The 24,127-nt window shown below is 37.0% G+C and overlaps 2 protein-coding genes across 2 annotated transcripts; one reads left to right on the top strand and one right to left on the bottom strand.

The window, feature by feature from the left end:
• Positions 1-341: 341 nt before the first annotated feature.
• LOC148919282 (protein FAR1-RELATED SEQUENCE 5-like) lies at positions 342-1,013 on the bottom strand. Its single transcript, XM_089048841.1, has one exon. It carries the CDS (start codon positions 1,011-1,013, stop codon positions 342-344), a length of 672 nt encoding a protein of 223 aa, XP_088904967.1.
• A 17,210-nt stretch (positions 1,014-18,223) lies between these two features.
• Positions 18,224-20,399, top strand: ABCG5 (ABC-2 type transporter family protein). Its single transcript, XM_008229178.3, has one exon. It carries the CDS (start codon positions 18,349-18,351, stop codon positions 20,362-20,364), a length of 2,016 nt encoding a protein of 671 aa, XP_008227400.2. The 5' UTR covers positions 18,224-18,348; the 3' UTR covers positions 20,365-20,399.
• The last annotated feature ends 3,728 nt before the right edge of the window (positions 20,400-24,127 follow it).

Here is a 24,127-nt window from a genome sequence, read left to right as displayed (position 1 = left end):
ATGAAACCAAGCAAATTTTCATTTCAATTATCAATGGACATAGTAAGAGCTCATCGGTGGACATGAACAAAAAAATAATAATAATAAAAAACTGCATCTAGAAAGCTTCACCTGATCATTAGTCTTCATAATAACCGGGCTTCGTATAATACAAACCTAAATCATTGAGTTGGTCCTCTGATCCTGTAAAATTCGAATAATGGGTCACTAAGATCTATTGGAGTTGATTCGTCATTGTTTGACGGTGATGTCCTGCATAAACATCAAAAGAAGCACATAAGAACTTTACCTATTCAAATTTTAGGTCTTATTATAAATAGTGTTAACATCTTACGGTGTGTTCAAATTTCTTGGGCATTGTCTTCTATCATGACCAATGTGTCCACACTCCCGACAGTGTCTAATCCTCGCTTCATTGCCTTTTCCTTTGCTCCCGTTACTCGTTTCGACCCTCCATTGCACCTTACTCTCTTAGGGTCTTTCATATATTGTGTTTGAGAGCTGGACCCTCCAACTTCGTTATTACTTGGTCCATCCTTCAACAACTTCAACTTCACCCGCAAACTTTTTAGAGTCTCTGACAGTAGCTCACATCCTTCTTCACACATTAATGCATCCTCAACCACATCTGCAGCAAGTCGGGACATTGTACTCCGCTTTATTAAAAGACCAGGATCTGCAGAGTCTTTAATTTCGTTGCCATTTGCATTTGACACCAATCCAAATTTCGCAGTTTTCTTCCACCTCTTCAAAATGTATTTATCAGGCATATATTCAATCTGGTCCCTTCTGAACAATGCTAGGATGTGCTTGCAAATAATTCCAACAAATTCAAATCTTTTGCAGCTACACGATGCGTGGTCAGAATCTTTGACATATACGACTTCTGCCACTCTTGTTTCCCAATTTTTCCTTTCGCTCACATTAAAAACAACTTTAGTAGCATCCTCTGTTTTCAGCTCTAGGAAACATGGTGTACTTTGTATTAGTTCTTGCTCAAACTTTTGAAACATTGTCCTTGTGTACAAGGTAGCCATTTGTTTGTTCATTGGCAGAGTAGCATACATTGAGCCACTTCAAATGCATCTACGTGATCAGCAACTAACTCTTTTTGACGTTGATGAGAAAGTGCCCTCTCAAATCTTATTATGAAATCCATCAACGAATTTCTCCTTGATATGTATTGCTTGAAGAAACCATGAGAACATTCCGCTCTTTGGCTGCTTGACATTCCAAATGCAAAAAGTGTCGTGCGTAGGTGGAACCCAAGATTCCCTTAAATCAAACATTGAACTTAGCCATGGATGGTCAGTCAAACCAGCCTTTGTAACCACAATATTCCATTTTGCATCAAACTCATCCTTATTGTCAGTATCCCATATGGCTTTCTGGAATTCACCCCAATACTCCTTATTAGCAGAATGTGGTAACTTAACAGAGAACTTTGATGTGATGTGCCATATGCAAAGTTGATGAAATGTAGTCGGGAAGGCTATTGAAATCGCTCTGCTCATTGCCGCATCTTGATCTATGATGATCGTTTTAGGTTCGCCACCTGGCATGTCTTTCTTAAACTCCTCAAACATCCAAATAAACGACTCAGTCGTTTCCTTGCTCAAAAATGCGCATGCTAGGACAATTGTTTGACCATGGTTATTAACTCCCAACATTGGTGCAAATGTCAAGTCGTATCTATTCGTGTTGAATGTGGTATCGAATACAACAACATCTCCATAAAACCCGTACGCCCGTCTAGAAGTTGCATCTGCCCAAAAACATCGACTAAACCTGTTATCGCCATCTCCCTCAATCTTGAAATAAAAAGCCTCATTTTTTTTCTGTTCACCATAAAATACTCGGTCACTAGTTCAACATCGTGGTTCCTCAGCTTCCCATTCACACTACATTCAAGATTGTAGATATCCTTTTTGATAAAACCGATTTTATCCATTCCTCCGGATTGCACCTCGAAAATACTTACCTTCTGATTAATGGGAATATTAACCGAACCCAACTGTTTTGTGAGTACTTTTGTAGAATCTGAAATACGACGGTGTGATCTCAGTAAATGCATTCTTCCTGAGGGTGTCACCTTATGATTGTGTCCCTCTGCAAAAAGAGAGATGGTATACTTCTTGCTCTCATGTGTCTTCACAACCACAATCTTAGCTTTGCAATTGCATCTACTTATTCCCCGCTGTCTTTTTCTCTCCCGAGTTTCATCCTTCCGGTATGCACCTTGTTTGCAACATACAAATTTTTTCTCAGAATCTCTTTCTTATTTTTCCCCCAAAAGCTGGAATGAAGTCGAATACCAAAGCCAGCCAGAATGCATATCTATTATAGAAATTATAAACGAGGTCAAGCGAGTCGAACTTCATCCCAACTGCTGGTGTTTCCTCATTTCTTACTTCAGAATGTAAACCCTCCCATTAGTGTTACAGAGTCATCACTCTGAGCCCCCAGACATTTTATCCACGTAGATTATTGATCTACTTCTATATTACTGCATAGCAAATGTTAATTCATTAATCAATCATTACTGCATCACAACTTATCAATGCATTCCACTTACACAAAACATTGCCCAAATTGACACAATACACGCATAGCCTAGCTTGTTGGATTCTGATTACACAAAACACAAGCAAAATTTAATAATAGTTACGTCATCTCTTGTGAAATAATCTGGAAAAAATAACATTAGAACCAACATGTTCAACTAAGAACTCAAATGTAATTCAAACCAGCAATTACAGAACTTCACCCAATATCCTCTCCAAATGCTTACTCCTAATGCCATTAAGCCTAAGTTTAGGATCTTTTACCTACATTTCATAATTTTCCAACCCCCCTCCAAAAAAAAATAATCAACTAAGTATATTGAATATTTATAAGGAAATGACGTATTATTGATAGCAGAGCAAATGACGCATTATTGATAGCAGAGCAAATGACGCATTATTGATGCCACAAATGACAAATTTCTCACCCTCACAAAAAACAAATCAAACCCAACAAAATCAATCCAGCAAGAGTGAACTTAACTCTCAAAGTCAATCGGGAGCTCCGAAGTCAGTCAGCTTCAAAGAATGTGGTGGACATTAGAGAGGATTCTTTCGTAGTGGAGACTCCATCTCTGCCAAAATCGAGGAACAACTGCAGCAGCACGAAAAAGAGATATGCTACTTTGCTTTCATCTGGAATCTCTTCTGCTGAACGAAAAAGAGAAGGGGTTTTCACTTGAATCATAGAATCAAAACAGAGCAATAGCTAGGTAAAAGCCATTAATCGTCATACCGAGAATACCATAGATCGCAGGCCTCCCAAGGAGCTGATGACAATGGAGCGATTATAGAGTTTGGGAGCTTTGGATCTTTCTAATTGTGGATTTGCATTACATTAAAAAAAAAAGAGGATTGTGTTCTTGAGTTTTTCACAGAGAGGGAAAAATCTTCAGCTGAAGTTGGGTTTCCAAACGGGTCAGATTTCAACTCGGTTCTACATGCACCCTCTTTTAAAAACTCACCGTTGGATGAAATCCAACAGCTCTTACATACCCCTAAAAAAAACCCCTTATAACTTTCCACTCACTATAGAAGCACTCATGGATAAGTGCTGGAATGGGCCGAATAATTAAATCTGACCCAAAAATCAAATTCATGAGCTTCAGCCGTGATTTTATGGTTTCCCATATACCCACTTCCTCCTTTTTCATTTATTATTTCTTCGCTTTTCTCCTTCCTCTTTACGCGCACTAGAGTAACCCTCTCCCCATCACCTTCATCTTCTTTTTCCTTTTCTTCCTCCAACGAACTCAGAGCGCGATAGAGAAAGTGAAATCAAGAAGAACCGCCTGTCTACAGCCATTGGAATAGAGCTCAAGCCAAACCCGACTCCATTTTTCCTCGCATGAAGAAACCCACTTGCTATTGCTGGATGAGATTGTCTTTGTGTAGACTTTTCTTGTAAAATTCCCAATTCCTTCTTTCTTGGTGCATCTGAAGCTATCCTTTGAGAGGATTAACAAGGTATGCCATTTTTTGTTGCAATTTCTTGGATCTATTGAGGAAATCGTTGGGTTCTTCATGCCCATGGGTTTTGCTCTTTGTTTTGGCAGCCAAGCACCCACTCCTTTTGACCCATCCATCTTTTGTTGGAGTAATCGTTAGCAAGGAAGGGTTTGCATCAGTTTTGGGGTTATCCCCCTTTTGATTTCTTTTCGGCAAGTTGCTGGAAGAGTGCGAACGTTGTGAGAAGAAATCATCGGTATGGATTGCATCCTTTTATTTTTCTTCATTGCTTGCTGGGCCCTCTGTGCTTAGTGAAAAAAGGCTAACTTTTGTGTGATCCACTGCTCATGTGTTTATAGATTTGTACGTCTCTGGCATAGGAAAGGGAAAGGCGCTGGAAGCCTTCGCGATTCGCTATCGCTGGAAGCTCGAGCACGCCACTTCATCTAGACCTTTATCTTGGTCATTGGTAGGTAGCCCTGCTCGTTTGCTGGAATCTCTCTGTAGGAATATATATAAACTGATATCTTGGCTTAGGCTTGTTTTTCTTATGAACACATGCTTGATTGAATCTGGACTTTTCTCCCATCTTGTGGAAATAGAAATTGACAGAATGCATGCTTTGAAATGCTTGAATTTTGTATTATTGGAGAGAATTTTGCTTGCCATGGGAATTGCTTGCCGATAATGAAACAAGAATTTTGTTTGCCATGGAAATTGCTTGCCGATCATGAAGCAAGAATTCTGCTTGCCATGGGCTCGAATAATAGATTGCATGATGCTTCAAAAAATTTTGTTTATGCATTTCGCTTGGCATGAGATAGCTTGCTTTGCTTGGCATGCGAAGTTTATATTGCTTGCATGCTAGTGTGGAAATTGCTTGGCTTTAACACAGAGAACTAACTTTATACTTTGCTATTTTGCAGCATATTCTTTGTTGGCAATTCTTGCAGGGATTCATGGTTGTGGAGGCAGAGGCAGCTCCACAGTTCTGAATCTCCCACACTTCGATTATCCAACCACTTTGGAATTTCACTTCCAGGGCATACAATAAACTTACCCTTAGCTACGGGGACCAAAAGTTATGGATAGATTCCCTATCCATGTTAATTATATTGGTTGAAGTAGCTATATGCAGGCTTAGTTAAAGAAAATTTCAACTTGGGTTAAGCAGAATAAGATACCTCCCACCCAATTTACTAACCATTTCAGTAGAAACCATCCAGCAATGCACAGTGCACACACTCAGGTTCATCAACATGAAGGCCTCTTCCAATGCTAATGAGAACACCCTTCGGACCCAACACATCAATGACTTCAAAATCGACAATGTCGTTGGTTTCCTCAGAAGTGATCAAAGTTCACACAACAACCAACTCCACTTAACTTGGATAGTATTCCCAGTACTTCAACTCTGGCTTTGCCAATTCTTTTCCCGAGAACTGAAACGAAATTAAGAAAGGAAAATCATTATAGAAGATACAACATAAGAAATTAGCAATGAAAATTAGCTGATTTTGCTTGACCCCATTAGGCTATGTCCAGCACCTTTCAAAATCTAATTATGTTAATTGCTCCACTTCTGCTAATTTTGTTGTAAAGCAATTAGCAAAGATGCAAATTTACACGTCTGCTGTAAAATCCAAAAGCAGCTATAATCGTAAAGCAGCAATGAGCAAGCAAAATAATGCAGCAAATTTCCTTCACTCACATTCCTTTAGAAATTCTTAAGGAAAACGGCTGATTCAATAGCAGGCCTACACTTGTCCATATCTCCATATTCCTTGTAACTAACCTTAGCTCTAGAGAAATCTACAGAGGCTGTATATAATAGGACATAGGGTAAACCGTCGTTTTTGCCCCCTGAATTATGTCATAATTGTCAATTTGGTTCTTAATTTATTTTTTTGATAAATTAAGGATACAAACTATATAAAAATAGCCAATCTCCCCTTACCATCAATTTCTAAATTCCATCCAACTTTCCATCCATAATAAGGGCAAATTCGTAATTTTAAGGAAAATTTAAATTATACACTGTTAAAATATTAAATAATTATTTAAAAAAGAGAAAGTAAAAAACCCCACCCTTCACCCCATCCACACTGACGACGTTAATTCTCGCTCTGTCGACATGGCACCTCCTCTCTGTCTCTTCCTCTTCCATTTATCTTTCTCTTTCCTCACCTCCTCTCTCCACCTCCTCGTATTTCTCTCTTCGTCCGGAGTTGACTTGGATCCTGTCGGCGACAACTTCGAGTGGAGGTGGCACACTGTCATTGCAACCCCAAGATAAATTGGACTGAATAAAAAGGGCTTGCTCAACTTACTGCCAAAGCATTCCTAGGCATTTGTACCTCCTCCTCTTTCTTCTTCCCAGTTAGCTGAAGGAAGTTGAGGTTTCACCCCAAAACCAATTGGCAATGGGGGGAGTAGTCTAACTCATTATAAGCCCTTGCTAGGTTTCTTAACTTTCCAATGTGGGACTCTTTACCTTCACATTCTCACACGCCTCCGCACGTGTAGCGAATTTTCAAGTTTAACACGTGGACAATACATATTGGGTGACGTGGAGCACGTGTGGCCGTTGGGCTTTCACACGTGGGCTAACTCGCTCTGATACCATGAAGGAAGTTGAGATTCCACCCCAAAACCAATTGGCAATGGGGGGAGTAACCCAACTCCTTATAAGCCCTTGCTAGGTTTCTTAACTTTCCAATGTGGGACTATTGACCTTCACATTCTCACATTGGCTTCCCCATTGATATTTCAAGAATATGCAGCCAAAGAAGAAGAGCCCAAAACCAGGGAGAAAGAAAAAATAAATATCCCAGAAAATTGAAGCTTAAAGTTTTAATCAAAATACACTTCAGAAGAAAGCAATAGTGAAAGAAAAATGAAGAACTCAGAACTGATATCTTAAATCCAGAAATTGAATCCAAAAAACGAAGGAAAGGCAACAAAATCCACTCCTTTTAGCACGGGTACTGTTCTCAAAGCTCCAAGGCAAGAATTGATGGACACTGATCAGAATTTGATTGAATTAGAATGATTGTGCTATGGAATTGTTGAACCCAACAGTGGAGAAAACTCCACATATCTGTAAGACCCAAAAAATACCAGCAGTAATTTTACTAATTAATTAATTAATTTTATGAAATTTTAGTTAATGGAATTAGTGTTGATCTTACGATTGATTCCTTCCAGTGTGAAGGAGATTAAGAGATGATATGAGGAGAGAGATGGAGAAAGAGAAACAGAGGAAGAGAGAGAGAGGGCAGGTGAGGGGTGAGAGAGGGAGGGGGTTGTTTGAGTTAAGAATGCTGGAAAAACAAAAATTAGTGACTAATAAAAATAGTTACATATCAATAATATATAAATACCAACAAAGTTAACTTTATAACAAACTGTAATTTGAAATACAACAAACAATAAATAAATAAACTGATTTAAATAGAGTAAATAATAAATAAATATCCCTTTTTTATAATTAAATATTAAATATTATTTACATAATATTCAATGCCCAAATCGAATTTAAAGGCCAATTGGCTTTCACTCCAACTTCCATTTACTATGTATGGGACTACCACATTCTTTCTACTAATGTGAGCCAAAAATTCCTTGAATTTCATTCAAACTTCCAATAAAGAGTATGGTGATGGTGGTTGACGGGGAGGTTTGGGCGGTGGCCATGAGGGGTGGCTTGATATGTGGGGGGAAAGGTCAGTTGCTTGGTTTTTAATTTATTTCATGTCTCTTTTTTCCATTTGGAACTTTTTTAAATAATTTTTTATTTTCCCAGTGCATAGCACTTTTTTTTTTTTACAGAAAATTAGATGGAGTTCGAAAGTCTAACAGAAAGGGGGAGATTGGCTATTTTTATACATTTCCTATCCTTAATTTATCAAAAAAAAAATAGATCGAGGAGTAAGTTAACAATTATGACCTAGTTCAAGGAGCAAAACGAAAATTTACCCTAGAAAATACTATACTCATTTCAATAAGTTGAAACAGAGGTGTTTCACCCGTTTTGTTTTGGTTCTTGTGATGGTAGGGTAAAAATCCCCATTGACCTGAAAACCACTTATGGTCAACAGGTCAACTTTCTTTTGTGTGCGAGCATGTCACTGTTAGCAGTTAAAAAACCCTAACATACTTAGAAAACGTAATAACTTGCACTCCAAGTTACTAACTTGATCAAATGATTGTGAATTTGGGTGAGGAATATCTCTCAAGTAAGTTCTTTTCTTGGCTCAGACTGGTGAGGACTTCATAATTTATCACAGTAAAAACAAGGGAGTTTCACTAAAACACCCAAAATGGAGGTTGAAATTATAAAAAAACCCAAGTACTATTTAAACATATAAACACACCCAAAACCCATCATTACACACACTCAAAACTCATTTATAAACACACCAAAAGTTGACTTTGGGATTGATTTTGGGTGTGTTTATATGTTTAAATAGTGCTTGGGTTTTTTTATAAATACATGTCTAGAATTGGGTTTATTTATAAATTTGTATAAAAACAACTGGTAGTTATAGCCAAAATAAGAGCTGGAAAATAAGCTGAATTATTTGAAATAAAACTGCCTATCAAGCAATATTAAAACAGATGAAAACTGCCAAGTCTGGAAAGACAGAACATTGGACTTTGACTTACTGCTTTTGGCGGACAGGTGGACCTGGATAAGTCTATACTGGAATTGCACGTCAAGATCTTCAACCGATGAGATTCAATGAAAATTGATACCAATGTCGAAATTGGCGAGCTTTAATCTGTTTTGGCCATGGAGAGGCTTAATAGATGGGCAGAATTGATGTTTCTTTAGCCTGGATTGGACTAAAAGTGGCTAGATTGATGATTGCTGGCCTGGAGCTGCACCATAGTACCTGTTTCGCTTGATTATGAATCAACCAAGAACTATTCTGGCATTTCTGAATGCTTGGAATGTCCCTGTAAATTTGTTGTGGTTTCCATGTTGTGAAAAACCCAATTTCTGCTTAATTTGGCTTGAGCTGAACCAAATTTGTAACGCATGTAAAGTGAATTATATTTGATTCTTCCGAGCTAGATCGTATTTGCAACGAGAGAAATCTCGTTTTCTTTCACCGGGAGCCGCTTTCCCGGATCGAGTCGAATCGAGTTTCACCTATTTTGCTAAAAGCTGAATGGCTTTTGGAAGTTAGATAGCTTGATTGCTTCTGAGTTTGAAGACTTTTGAGATCATGTGATCTTTGATTTTTGTTAGTTTTGACTCTGAGTTTTTCTTTTGAGTGATTGGTTTTTTTTGTTTTTTTGTTTAAGAGATGTTGATTGTCTGTCTTTGTGAACTCTCATCCTCTTGTATTTGTAGGCATTTCAAAAGTGCTTTGCTCCTTTATAAACTGGGAGTTACTACAAAAATTATTAACTATTGCGAACCCAGCTTGCATTGTCAAAAAACTTAGTGGAATTTTTGTCTGTCAATCCAAATTGCCATGATGATTAATTTCTTTTACTCCACTTTCTGCCCATTCCCACCATTTCCCTAGAATTCCTCTGCCCTTTTCAACTTTTTAGGCAACTCAAGAAGCATAAGCAGAATTACCCCATTCATGATTTAGAACTTGCAGCAATTGTGTTTGCCCTTAAAATTTGGCAACACTACTTGTATGGTGAAACATGTCAGATTTTCAATGATCATAAAATTCTTAAGTATTTATTCACTCAAAAGGAACTGAATATGAGGCAAAGGCATTGGCTAGAGCTAATCAAGGATTATGATTATACTATTGAGTACCACCTTGGTCGAGCTAATGTCGTAGTGGATGCTCTAAGCAGAAAGTCTGTTTGAAGCTTAGCTCATCTCTGAATGGCTTACCTTCCACTATTGATGGAGTTAAGAAAAGATAGGGTGGAATTGGGAATAGGTCAAGAAGGAGGGTAACTTGCAAGTTTCCATGTGAGACCTATACTTGTTGAACGGGTGATTGAAGCCCAACTGGAGGACCTTATACTTTGTATGATAAGACTAGAAGTAGAGAACGGTACATGGATGGATTATGCGGTGAGAAGTGATGGAGCCTTGGTAACGGGAACTCGTTTGTGTGTACCTAGGAATGAGGCTATGAAAAGGGAAATCTTGGATGAGGCTCACTATTCAGTTTATACTATGCATCCAGACAGTACCGAGATGTATCGTACACTTCGAGAGCATTATTCGTGGCCTCGTATGAAAGAGGACATAGCTAAGTATGTGAACATATGCTTAATTTGCCAACAAGTGAAGGCGGAGCAACAAAAACCAACTGCATTTATGCAACCCCTTCCAATTCCTGAATGGAAGTGGGAACATATTACAATCGATTTTGTTTTCAAGCTTCCTCACTCCCTGAAGGGTCATGATGGAATTTAGGTGATAGTTGATCGACTCACTAAATATGCTCACTTCTTACCCATCAAAGAAATGTATTCATTGGTTAAACTTGTCAAACTCTTTGTGGATGAGATAGTGAGGTTGCATGGAGCGCCTTTGTCCATTGTATCAAATAAAGATGCTCGGTTTACTTCACGTTTTTGGAAAAGCTTACAAGAAGCTTTAGGTTCTAAGTTAAAATGAAATTAGGATACTCACCTTTCTTTAATGGAGTTTGCCCAAAATAACAGTTTATCATTCGAGCATCGAAATGGCTCCCTTATGTGCCACATCCAGGATCGGCTTCGTCATAGTACGATATTGTCTATTTTGGGCCCCATGCCCTCACGATTTTGTTTCTGGGAACTCACAAGCAACTTCCCAGTGGGTCACCCATCTTGGGATTTCTCTAGCCCAAACTCGCTTAACTTTGAAGTTCCCATGACTCTGAAGCCATTGAGCTCCCAAAAGGCCTTATGCTAGATGGAGGTGGGCATGTACATATAAGGCACATCACTCCCTTTCCGTTGGTTGATGTGGGATGTTACAATCCACCCCCCTTAGGGGTCCGACGTCCTCTTTGACAGACTTGCACCACACGGCAGAGTGGCTCTGATACCAAATTGTCACATCCCAGGATCGGCTCCTCCGTAGCACGATATTGTCCGCTGGACCCCCCTCTCTACCCTCACGGTTTTGTTTCTAGGAACTCATGTGCAACTTTTCAGTGGGTCACTCATCCTTAGATTGCTCTAGCCATAACTCACTTAACTTCGGAGTTCCCATGACTCTGAAGCCAGTGAGCTCCCAAAAGGCCTCGTGTTAGATGGAGGCGGATATGTACATATAAAGCACATCACTCAATCTCCTTTGGTCGATGTGGGATATTGCAATCCACCCCCCTTAGGGGCTCGACATCCTCGTCGTCACACTCGCACCACATGGTAGAGTGGCTCTGATACCAAATTATCACACCCCGGATCGGCTCCGCCGTAGGACAATATTGTTCGTTTTGGGCCCTATGCCCTCACAGTTTTGTTTATGGAAACTCATGAGCAACTTCATAATGGGTTACCCATCCAGGGATTACTTTAGCCCAAACTCTTTTAACTTCGGAGTTCCCATGACTCCAAAGCCAGTGAGCTCCCAAAAAGCCTTGTGCTAGATGGAGACGGGCATGTACATATAAGGCACATCACCCCTTCTCCGTTGATCGATGTAGGATGTTACATTATGAGGCTTTGTACAGAAGACAGTGTAGGACTCCTATATGTTGGTGAGAGAAAACTGGAGAAACTGGATTTTATAGAAGAGACAATAGACAAGGTAACGGTAATCAGGCAGAAACTTAAAACGGCACAAGATCGACAAAAAAAGTTATGCTGATAACTGGTTCAAGGATCTTGAATTTACAGTCAGTGATTGGGTGTTCTTGAAATTATCTCCGTGGAAAGGTGTTATGAGGTTCGGGAAACGTGGGAAGTTGAGTCCTCGTTATATTGGACCTTATGAAATTGTTGAACGCATTGGACCCACGGCTTATAGACTTGTCTTAACTGAGAGGTTAATGTACTATAAGTTTTGTAACCTCGAGGTTGGTATAATGTAAATGTTTATTTTGAAAGTGTTTTGTTTTAATTCCCGAGATCGATAAAACTCTAATCCAACCTATTTTAACTAATAGAAGGGTTTAACGTGTTTCATGAATACTTGGGAATATGACGCTCAGGTGATTATGTATTGTATTATCATAATTCTTGAGGCACTTGCCATTGTAACGTGACCGGAATTTCGGGGCGTGACATGTAAAATCACATTTACTATTTTTCTACCACCTCAATTTGTCAAAATTACTTGAACAAAATTTCTAATGTTTTTTCTCATACTTACAATAATTTAAAATAACCTCAAAAAGTAATTTAATTTAATTTCAAAAATTCCAAACTCCTTCATTTAACACCAATATTTGAGTTTATACACTTTAACTTTCTACAATTACACCAAATTAAAAATAAATAAAAATTTGTGTAGGATTGACTCCCTGTCCTATCTTGGGGTTGTCCTCATATATTTTTATTCCCTACCTATTTGGGCTCTTTTGAGTCTCATTTTTCTGTTTATTCCTGTCGTTTGATTCAAGGTTTAGGAGCTTGAGAATGGGTATGAAATTGCATTTCCATGTCTGGTAAGTGCATCTTTGGGAATGCAATACCTGACTCATGACTATGAACTTCCCATATACGGGGAAATTTTATACCCTTGCCTCACCTTGGGAATTCTTTTCCTCCAACATGGGAAATCATTTAATGTAGTGTTTTTGGATAAACTTTCTCTTGTTATACTTTTCAAATACCACTTTTGATCTTTAAAAAAAACTTTTTGTATTTCTTTTTCTTTTTGGACTAATCAAAAGTATTGTTGCTAAACAACTCTTCATGTTTAATACTACACAAACCAAACATGGGAATGAGTAAAAATGACCTTTCTTGGTCGTCATTGTTGGAAACAATCAGTAACTTGTATAATATAACATAATATATATATAAGGCTTTTAAATGAATCAATATATAACAGCAGAAAATTACAGATACAAGAGTTTGTATTAACCAGAAATACTAACTTGTAGAGATGATAGAGGCTAGCAGATTTGCTATGTCTTTAGACAGTATTTTGCCCCCACTCCTGTGCTTGTGGTTTTGCAAATGACTATCCACTAGGATACAACCATCAAAACCAAAATTCTAGCACTTGAATTTTGGCATCTAGCGAACTACAGTATGGGTACTCTCAATGGTTTTCAGTGTTGTGTGAGATGTATTGGGTTTCAAAGTTGGTTTTGTTCTCTATACGTTTGGCAATTTAAATAAGCCTAAGACACCCCTTGGACATATATGTTCAAACATATATGTCTGAACTTTGAATTTCAAACTAACTGAAGTTATTCGAAGTTCAAAAGCTTAAATATATAAAAATATATATTTAATTTAAATAAGGTCAACAAGTCCAAAGCCCACTTCAAAAAAACCCAATTGTGTTTATTATAGTGAAAGATCCCTACTCTTATAAAGAGTGTAGGAAACTATTTTTCCACTCAAACTCTAACACTCATTTCTCAACGTTCCCAAACATGGGAATGAACATCCTCCATTCCTATTTCATGAGATTAGACGTGAGAATTTCATTATCAGGAAATTCAATGCACGAGCCAATATAGAAAATATAGTGAAGCAGTCTTTGCTCATTAGCCATACATGTGGCATGCCGAACCAAGGGGTATTTTATATTTATGTACCATGTGGCTGGTGTACCATCTAATACACATGGAATATGTGGAAATATTTTATTTTTAAGTCCTATGCATATTGGATAATATTTCCACATGTTCCATGTGTATTGGATGGTACACCAACCACACCAGAATATGCAAAAATTACACTGCTATATGTACAGAGAGTATAAAGGGAGAATTTTTTTCAGGTTTGTGAATATGATATTGTTGGGGTTGATTTTAAATTTTCAGAACTTTTGAGAAGATTTTATAGAAATTTAGTTATATACCCAATCTTAGACATAGTTTTATAAAGAAACCCTACACTATTTAAAAACTATAAACACACCCAAAAAAAACCCAAAAATTGACAGCTTAATTTAATAGTTGTTTTTTAGTTTATTTGTGTGTGTTAAATACCTATATTATCCTTGTACTATGGATTTAAGAGAGGAAAATCAGATCTGCCATAAAACCAAATATGCCTAGATCTGCCAAAAAACTAGATTTGCCAAAAAAACCAAATCTGCCAAAAATCTAAATCAGATTTATTTTCTCCTTTCTCACTGGTGTTTTCTCTGGTGTTGGAGCAAGAGGAGCATCCATTGAAGCTCAGTCTCAGGTCCAACTATATTCTTCATCTTTAATCTATAATTTTCAATATTTCACATTCGATTTCTTGTTCTAAAATCGTGTTTCTATTGATTTTTTCTTTTTTCTGATTGTTCAAGACCTCGAACAAACCTCGATCAGATGCTCTTAGCTCTACTCCTCTTTCTCCACATCGTCGTTGTTGTTATCTTCGTCGTCGTTGTTTGGTTTGGACTTGAGATTTTTGATATTTTGCTTCAATTATGTGTTTCTCTTCGGATTTTAGTTGATTTTCGAAATGTATTTTAAGTTTTGATGATCGATTCAACTTTTGTTACTATTTTAGTTATGAATCTCATTTTTGTTTAACAATGTACTTCTGTGACAGAGTATTAACAATGTACTTCTATGACTGAGTATTAACAATATACTTTTATGACATAATAGTATTAATAATCTGGGCTCAGCTTGTTTTGAGTTGGTCTGATTTGTTCTTTCTTCATCTTTTCTTTGGTGGACATGTATTAGAAATAGCAACATGACAAGCATTAATCAACATGATAGTAAACTAGCAGTGTTATTATCCTAGACTGGAACATTATAGGAGTAAACATGCATTAGAAATAGGATGTCATAGGAAATAGCAATGTTATTACCCTAGACTAGAACATTACAGGGGTAGATATGCATTAGAAATAAAATGTCATAAGAAACTAACAGTGTTATTATCCTAGATTGAAATATTACAGGAGTAGACATGCATTAGAAATAGGATGTCATATGAAACTAGTATTGTTATTACCCTAAACTGAAACATTACAATCATTAATCAACATGACAATAAACTAGTAGTGTTATTACCCTAGATTGGAACATTACAACCATTAATCAACATGACAATAAACTAGCAACGTTATTACCTTAGACTGGAACATTACATGGGTAGACATGCGTTAGAAATAAGATATCATGGGAAACTAGCAGTGTTATTACCCTACACTGGAACATTACAAGGGTAAACATGCATTAGAAATAGGATATTATAGGAAACTAACAGTGTTATTACCCTACACTGGAACATTATAGCCATTAATCAACATGACATGACAGTGTTATTACTCTAAACTGGAACATTACAACAATTAATCAACATGACAATAAAGGTGTAGAACATTACAATTATTAATTAACATGACACGTTAATGAAACTGTGGTTTTCAAGACCTTTTGTGTTGTAATGAATTGTTTGTGTTTTTTTATAAAATTGGGTTGGGCTTGTTTTGGGTGCTATTTAAGTTTTTTGTATTGGTCTTCTTTTTTAAGTTGATCAATGGCAGTCATGTAATTTATAAGAATTTAAACACTAATTTCTTATGTAGTAAATGAGTTTTAAGTGTGTTTAAAGTCATTCCATGTGGAGTTTTTTTATAATTCCAGCTCCTATTTTGGCTATATTCGTGAATCTCCCAAGATTTTAAGGCAGTTGGCAACTAAGAAGGGGAAAGAAAAGATGATGGGTTCACGGGCCAAAGTTGTGTATAGTCAACGGACGGATGGAGATGAATGGCTTTCGTGGGGTCCACTGGCAACTGGTGGTGGGCTTGCGAAGGACGCTCCCTGACCACACAATAGAGTTCACGGGTGCTACAACCAGTCGCATAAAAAAATATAACACAAATCCAGACAAGTTTTTTTAATAAAAAAATTAAAATCAACTCATGTTATTATTATTATATAATAAAAAGACAGCCCCACCAAACCAAACGTAAAATGAAAACACAAAAAAGTGGAAGACAAATCAAAATCATTTTGAATGAGAACCACAGAGAATTTTAATCCACCCAAAAAGATGGACTAAGATCTCTCGGGTTCTCTCGTCCACATAAAAGATTCATTCCCCGTCACTTTTTCTTTACGTTATTTTCTTGCATGGAAAATGGATTGTGTGTGTATATGCCATGAAATAAAAGAAAACTACAAGACGTATATTTTCTTCTATACGGACGTTATTATAGACAAGGAGAAAAGAAAAGAGGGTAGTAGAATACATGGTGTTAATACAGTAATAACATCCGAACATAGGTGAATTTATGTATAGAAATTTGCAAAAGCCTTCTAACATCATGGATTCACGAACATGCAAAAAAAATTTCTAAGAAATGTGATTAGTCCAAAATAAAGCATGTTTAAACTCTTACGAATAACCAATATGAACAAACTCACCAATTTTTCATTCGAGTCCTTTATTATAAAACCTACAGCTTCTTTCTAGTACGTATTTCGTATTTCGGACTGAGCAATCAAAATTCAATTTTAAGAACTGAAATTAATATACAATGTATGCCTTTTTTTTTTTTTTTAAAAGATCATTGCACTTGAATATTGAAGGCTTAAAATTGCACTAGATTCTTTGGTTATCTAGTATTTATATACGTCAAAGTAAATTGTGTGGTGAAAATGTAATCGTAATTCGCATGCAAGCGAAAAGTTTAGGCAGCGAAAGCCCCATGAGAGTCTGAAACTCGAAGACAATCGATGTGAAAATAGAAAGAAAATGCCAAAAACATGTCCAAGAGTTGGTTTTTTATTTTATTTTTAAGCAGTAGTACGTACGGTTAGTATATATGATTTGATTTCAGCCACAAATATAATTGGAGGGCCACTCATCACTCTGGTTTATGTCTTGCTCAAGTCCCTAGCTAGCCTCTTACCCTACCCCATCCTACTCCTACTCCACGTATAATTCCAAATTTCTGCCGTGTCATCACCCATAAAATTATTAATCATATATACTAGTGTTTAAACTCCAAAACAACAAAAATCAAAAAGTATATAATAATCATCTTATTATTTAAAATGTATGTATTAATTATGTATAACATTATGTAGAATAATTATTCTCTCGTCTGGACGTCTGCACGGTAATAACCTATGGACGTCCATATAAAAGAAAATCTGTTATATAAAAAAAAAAATATATATATATATATATTTACTTAACATTATTTATGGTGAATTGAAACTAGGCCTGGAGTGGCCCGGAGCCCATCCCCCCTCCATATTTTTATCTCTCATTTATTATATTATATATCATGAAACTATTGAATATTTAGGTATTTTATATACTTGTATTTTCTACTTCGATCATTCTAATTATACAATTCTAGCTCCGTCTTTGATTGGGACTCAACATTTTATCCAACAAATGGTATATTTGAAGAGAAGATTAACAAATAATTAAACTTTGTCTAGATATGTATACATGTTTGTTTTTCATAATAATAAGTTACCAGGCTGTAAAGTGTGGAGACAGCACTAGGCCATGGTCCAAAGTAGAACCGATATAAAGTAGTCTCTATAATCACAACTGTACAAATTGGATGACATATGCAGACCAAAACAAACTTTTCGTATGTGTAGATATTATTGAGATTTCAAGTTATTTAATCGCAAGAGAGTAGAAATAAAAAAACAAAAGTGTACAACGAGAAACCAACAGATGCCACTGAGCAAGCCACGTGAACTATATCTTATATATATGCAATTTTCCAAGACAAAAATGGAAAACAGAAATAGAAAGTAGATAAATATGCACGTGAATTATTTATAGGGAGTTTCACTAAAACACCCAAAATGGAGGTTGAAATTATAAAAAAACCCAACACCCAAAACACTTTATAAACACACCCAAAACCCATCATTACACACACTTAAAACCCATTTATAAACACACCCAAAAAGTTAACTTTGGGGTTGATTTTGGGTGTGTTTTATGTTTAAATAGTCTTGAGTTTTTTTATAAATACATGCCTAGGATTGGGTTTTTTTTATAAATTTGTATTATTTATATAAACAAAATGTATATTACGGATTGAAAAAGCACTTGAGGCCAAATGGAAAAAAAAAAAAAAAATCTGGATGTTAAATGTTATTAGGAAAAGGAAAAAAAAAAACAGAAAGCAGTAGAAGTCCTTATTTAGCTTGCAATATATTGAGCTTGAGAGAGAGAGAGAGAGAGTGGAAAGCTAGCAGAGAAAAAAACAGCAGAAACTGAGAGCTTGTTGCATATTTCAATGAAGAAACAAGGCAGTGAGATAGAGGCAGTAGGCATCAGCTACAAGATTCACACACACAACAACAACAACAACAGATCAGATCAGAAGAAACCTTTTAAGATCTCGAGCCAGAATCAACGCCAACCGCTTGATCATCAGAAGCAAGCAAAAGTAGCAGTGGCAGTGGAAGATGATGATCATGATATTCTGGTTGCAGGTGCAGGATCGGAGGGAGGAGGACGAGGAGGAGTTGGACAAGTGCTAAAGGATGTGAACTTGCGAGCAAGGCCATGGGAAATCCTAGCCATTGTGGGTCCAAGCGGAGCTGGAAAATCATCTCTCCTCGAGATTCTCGCAGGCAAAATCACACCGCAAACCGGTTCAATGTTTGTGAACCAAAAGCCAGTGGACAAAGCTCAGTTCAAGAAGGTTTCCGGGTACGTGACACAAAAGGACACCTTATTTCCTTTGCTCACGGTGGAAGAAACCCTAATGTTTAGCGCCAAGCTAAGGCTGAGAGTCCCTCCAGCTCAGCTCAGCTCCCGGGTGAAGGCCCTAATCGAAGAGCTGGGCCTCAGTCAAGTGGCCCGGGCTCGAGTCGGAGACGACAGGGTTCGGGGCATTTCCGGTGGAGAGAGGAGGCGGGTTTCGATCGGAGTGGACGTGATCCATGATCCTGAAGTGCTCATCCTGGATGAGCCAACTTCGGGACTGGACAGCACCTCTGCGCTTCAGATCATTGATATGCTGAAGAGTATGGCTGAAACCCGGGGCAGAACCGTAATTTTGAGTATTCATCAACCCGGGTTCAGAATTGTAAAGCTGTTCAATTCAATTGTGTTGCTGGCTAAGGGCTCGGTGCTCCACCATGGCACTGTGGATCAGCTGGGCCTGAATTTAAGACTCATGGGATTGGAGCTTCCTCTCCATGTCAACCTCGTTGAGTTCGCCATGGACTCCATCGAAACCATTCAAAAACATCATCAACAACAACATCGTCAACATCATAACACAGCGGAAGGAGAAGGCGAAGGCGAGACGAGTCCTAGTGGTAAGTTGACCCTGCAACAGCTCTTTCAGGAGTCTAACAAGGAACAATCTTTCAATAAGGTAAATAATCTCCACCACGAAGAAATGGGAATCAACAATAAACCCAACCAAGATTCTCCCGATTTTGCGAATTCGAGATTGCAAGAAACCATCATTTTGACTCACAGATTCTCCAAAAACATCTTCCGGACAAAGGAGCTGTTTGCCTGCCGCACCATTCAAATGCTCGTCTCTGGTTTAGTTTTGGGCTCCATCTTTTATGACCTCAAACATGATTTAACGGGAGCAGAGGAAAGGGTAGGTCTTTTCGCATTCATCTTAACATTCTTGCTTTCATGCACCACAGAAGCACTGCCAATCTTTCTGCAAGAGAGGGAAATTCTGATGAAGGAGACTTCTTGCGGGAGCTACAGAGTCTCCTCCTACGCCATTGCCAATGGCTTGGTTTATTTGCCATTTCTGCTTATCCTGGCCATCCTATTCACCGTGCCTTTGTACTGGCTTGTTGGGCTCAACCCCAACTTCATGGCCTTCTTTCATTTCCTTCTTTTGATATGGTTGATATTATACACTGCGAATTCAGTGGTGGTGTGTTTCAGCGCACTCGTGCCAAATTTCATCGTGGGAAACTCCGTCATCGCGGGCGTCATGGGATCGTTCTTTCTCTTCTCTGGCTACTTCATATCAAAGCATGGGATTCCAAGCTACTGGATTTTCATGCATTACATATCGCTGTTTAAGTATCCGTTCGAAGGGTTTCTGGTCAACGAGTTCTCTAACTCTGATAAGTGCTTGGAGTATTTCTTTGGGAAATGCATGGTCACAGGGGAGGACGTTCTGAGAGATGCAGGGTATGAAGAAAAAAGTAGGTGGAGGAATGTGGTGGTCATGGTGTGCTTCATCTTGGTTTACAGGTTTATGTCTTATGTCATTCTGAGATGCAGATGCTCCCAAAGGGGGCTCAAACCAGCTTTTCTTCTTTAAACATTTATATATATTTCAGTATTATATATTCTCTCTCTCTCTCTCTCTCTCTGTGTGATCACGAGTGTAATATAAGATGGTTCACATGTCTTGGAATTTAGTACTTGAGAGCATCCCGATAACAAATATCAGATTCATAAGAAACAAAATATACTACTATTTCCTTCAACAAATTATATTATATAACACAGACATATATATGTTTTGTTTTATATTTCCTACAATTCTATCATAAGAGTTTACAAAACGAGGGAGACGTCCATTTTAGAACCTAGGGCCTTTTAGATCTAAGTCCAAAATGTTTGGTTGCCATTAGGTCTAGTCCAAGTCTCTCTCTTTTTTTATTCAAGTTCTTAGCTTTCATTCTTCAATTTTTATACCAATTTTGCCCTTTAAACTAAAAATGTAAAAAAATGATTTCAGGCATCTTTTTCTCATTCAAATTTTGACTTCTAAATTTTTTATTTCCATGATAAAACACCTGCAACAATAAAAAGAAATCATCAATAAACAATCTATCTATGTATGTGGTAAAAACTCATTTAACAAATACACAATTTTTTCTTGAACTTGTAACCTAACCCAAAGGTAATAAAAACAAGAATATGTTAAATAGGTACAATGCATAAGATAAAATGATGAAGACATGAATTTACGTAGACATATAAACTTGCCTATCCTTACCGATAGGTAAATTAAGAGCATCTACAATCATACTCCCTAATTTTTAGTTAAAATTTAGCTAAAAACGCAGAAAAGGTATTTTAGGAGCTCTCTATAAAATTTGAACTCTAATCATACTCCTTAGTTTAGGGAGTCATAAATACTATATATATTTTTTAATTCAATATGATTGGTCCATCTCTATAAAAATATTTAAAAAAAAATAGTTAGCATTAATTAAAAGTTTAAACTATGCATAAAACAAAGAAGCATTAAATTATAAGGAGCTACTAGGAGTCCCTTTTCTCTCCTCGAATTTAGGAGCTCCTAGAGGTATCCCTATTTAGGAGGTGGATATGGAGCATGGTTTGAGTTGTATTTTTCCAATTCTTTCTTAAAATTTGTCTAATAAGTTGATTTAGGGAGCCCATTGTGGATGCTCTAATATACAAAACACAAAAATCAACATAATTACTCATGTCAGTACCTAGAATTCTGGTACATTAAACACAAAATTTGCTAGACAAATCATAAAACGTGTTACTTATAACTTACGTAGATAAAAGGACAAGGGCTTATAAAGCATCATACCTATAGCTTAGATACATAAAGAGGCAAAATAAGAGAAGAAAGAAATGCACCATGCGAGAGACCCACATACTAAAGCCAAATACCCAAAATACAAATCACAAATCACCGTACTTTTGCAACTTATATGAAGAGGTAAAAACCACCATGACACGGACCCTCACCATCTTCTATGCAAAGAACATGTATATGCATTGGTCACTGAGTTTAAAGCTCAACTATAGCAGTTTTCACGGCATTGAAAAGAAAAGCTTAGAGAGCTCTCTAGAGAGCTCTCTTCCTCCTCCTCTATTTTGAGAGTCTTTGGCTTCTTCCCACCCGTTATGGGTGTTTTTCCCCTGAGCTCTGTCTCAGATCTGGGGCTCCTTGCCTCCACTTCGGTTTCCTTTAGCTTTTTTCCGTTTTTCCCTAAGTTAAGCCCCCTCTATGAGACCCTATCTCCTCCATCTCTCCCTCTCTTTTCTCCCCCAACCACCTTCACTGTCCACCATCCATTTCTTCCATCTCCACTATCCTCGCCTCTCCTATGTTGTGATGACGCTCACCCTTGGCCAGAGACTTCGTCTCGTCACCGATTTCAACCCCACCTTTGCTCTTGGTTTCGCGTCCGCCGCTCCCGTGGTGGTTCGTGGCTGCACTTGCCTCTTGGATTATGGGAGCGCTTCCGCGCGGGTGGCTTGCTCACCCCATCTTCCGTCGGTCTCTTTGGTACCCCTTGGTATCGTTTACTTCTCCTTGGTGGTGGTGGATCGGCTGGTGGTGGTGTTGGCTTGCTTTGGGTGGCGGCTGCTTTGTGTTCTAATTCTAGGGTTTTTTTGTTTAAAGTTTTCTGGGCTTTGTTGTTTCTTTGGTTTTGTTTCTTTGGGCCTGCTGTATTTGTTGGTTTTGGGCTGCATTTGGATTGAGTTTTTCTCTTTTTGTAATGTTTCCCATTATGAATGAATAGAGTTTCCCTTGACCAAAAAAAAGAGTTTAAAGCTCAACTTTTGATTTGAGCATAAGCATGCAATGTCCAAAAGTGCATTTCTCACATATGCGGTTAATGCCTTCTTTAACATTGGAGGTTGGAAACAGGAATTGGTAAACCTAATACAATTGGTCTAGAAGTATGTAATTCTTTTGTCTTCCTCTAATTTTTGTTTAATTAAGAAAAAATTTCTTTATAATATGTGGTGATGGGCTTGCTTAACCAAGCAAGAACACATAAAAGTCAATATCAATCACAAGAAATATGGAATCTCGTAATTATTGTCACATAAATCAGTCTATTACCTTATTTATGTCCCTAAATTGAAATCATGATAAAATATCGTAGTTATATAGTCATACAAATCAATTTCATACCCATAATGGGAACAACAAAATCATTTTAAAATGAAAAAAATTATATGTCTACATCACAGAAAGTCTAAAAATGAAATAAAATCCTATGTAGCACAAAAGTATCAAAGGACTTGTATTAACAACAACAAATGTGTGGACTAAACCCAACTCTTGGTTGGATTTTTGAATTTATATCAAATCTTCTATAAATTTCTTCCTCTGAAAAAGTTCAATGGAACAAAATCCTAGATAAATGAAAAGGAATATCCAGACACTAAAAGCATTATATTCAAGAGGGATATTTGTTTGAAATGTCACATGAACTTATACCTTTAGTTTCAATTTGTCACCTGAAAAAAAAAAATATTAAGTGAAATGTGTCGCCTGAATTTTTCAAAATCCATGATTTGTCACCTGAGTGTAACATCATCCAATTTTCCATCTATTTTCAAGGGTATTTTAGTCTTTTCAATTTCAATGATATTTTAAAAATGAAAAAAATTATTATTAAAAAAATAAAGCTGAAATGTAAAAATGGTCGGGGGTTAAATGTGAAAAGATATATAATTTTTATAAATTTCAAGGGTCTTTTCACAATTTTTTATAATGATTTTTCCATTTTAAAAATAATCTTAAAAATAAAAAGACTAAAATACCCTTGAAAATAGTTGGAAAATTTGATGATATTAAAGTGAGGTGACAAATCATGGATTTTGAAAAATTCAAGTGACATTTCTCTTAAAAAAAATTTTTAGGTGACAAATTAAAACTAAAGTATAAGTTCAGGTGACATTTCAATGAATATTTCTATTCAAGAATAAGAAGCTCATATTTCTAATTTTGTGTTAACATAAATTTGTAAGAAATCCAAAAGACACCTCTTGATTTGGAGAAATTATACAGTGATACGGTGATACCACGTGGCAATGCCAGGTTGTAGTACGGACTAATAGGATAATGACATCTGCACAGTTGTTAATAGAGAGAGAGAGAGAGAGAGAGAGAGAGAGAGGGGCACTTTCATCTAGTACGAATGTTAATGTCGTTAATGGGGAATTCCCTCCCTCTTCTTTTTTGTTTCTTTGAAGAAAAGAAAAGATAAGCCATGGTGTAATTGGAGTCTGCATCACTTTTCAGAGAAAAACAACACCTTTTTAGCCAGAAAACTATGGATAATGGTAGATCAAAA

The sequence above is a fragment of the Prunus mume genome, linkage group LG3, assembly GCF_029339155.1.
Source record: "Prunus mume cultivar Tortuosa linkage group LG3, ASM2933915v1, whole genome shotgun sequence".
Taxonomy (NCBI): Eukaryota; Viridiplantae; Streptophyta; class Magnoliopsida; order Rosales; family Rosaceae; genus Prunus; species Prunus mume.
This window is presented reverse-complemented; position numbering and strand designations above follow the sequence as displayed.

Excerpts from the sequence above, each read along its gene's own strand:
- LOC148919282 (XM_089048841.1), bottom strand. The coding sequence starts at position 1,013 with ATGTTTCAAAAGTTTGAGCAAGAACTAATACAAAGTACACCATGTTTC.
- ABCG5 (XM_008229178.3), top strand. The coding sequence starts at position 18,349 with ATGAAGAAACAAGGCAGTGAGATAGAGGCAGTAGGCATCAGCTACAAG.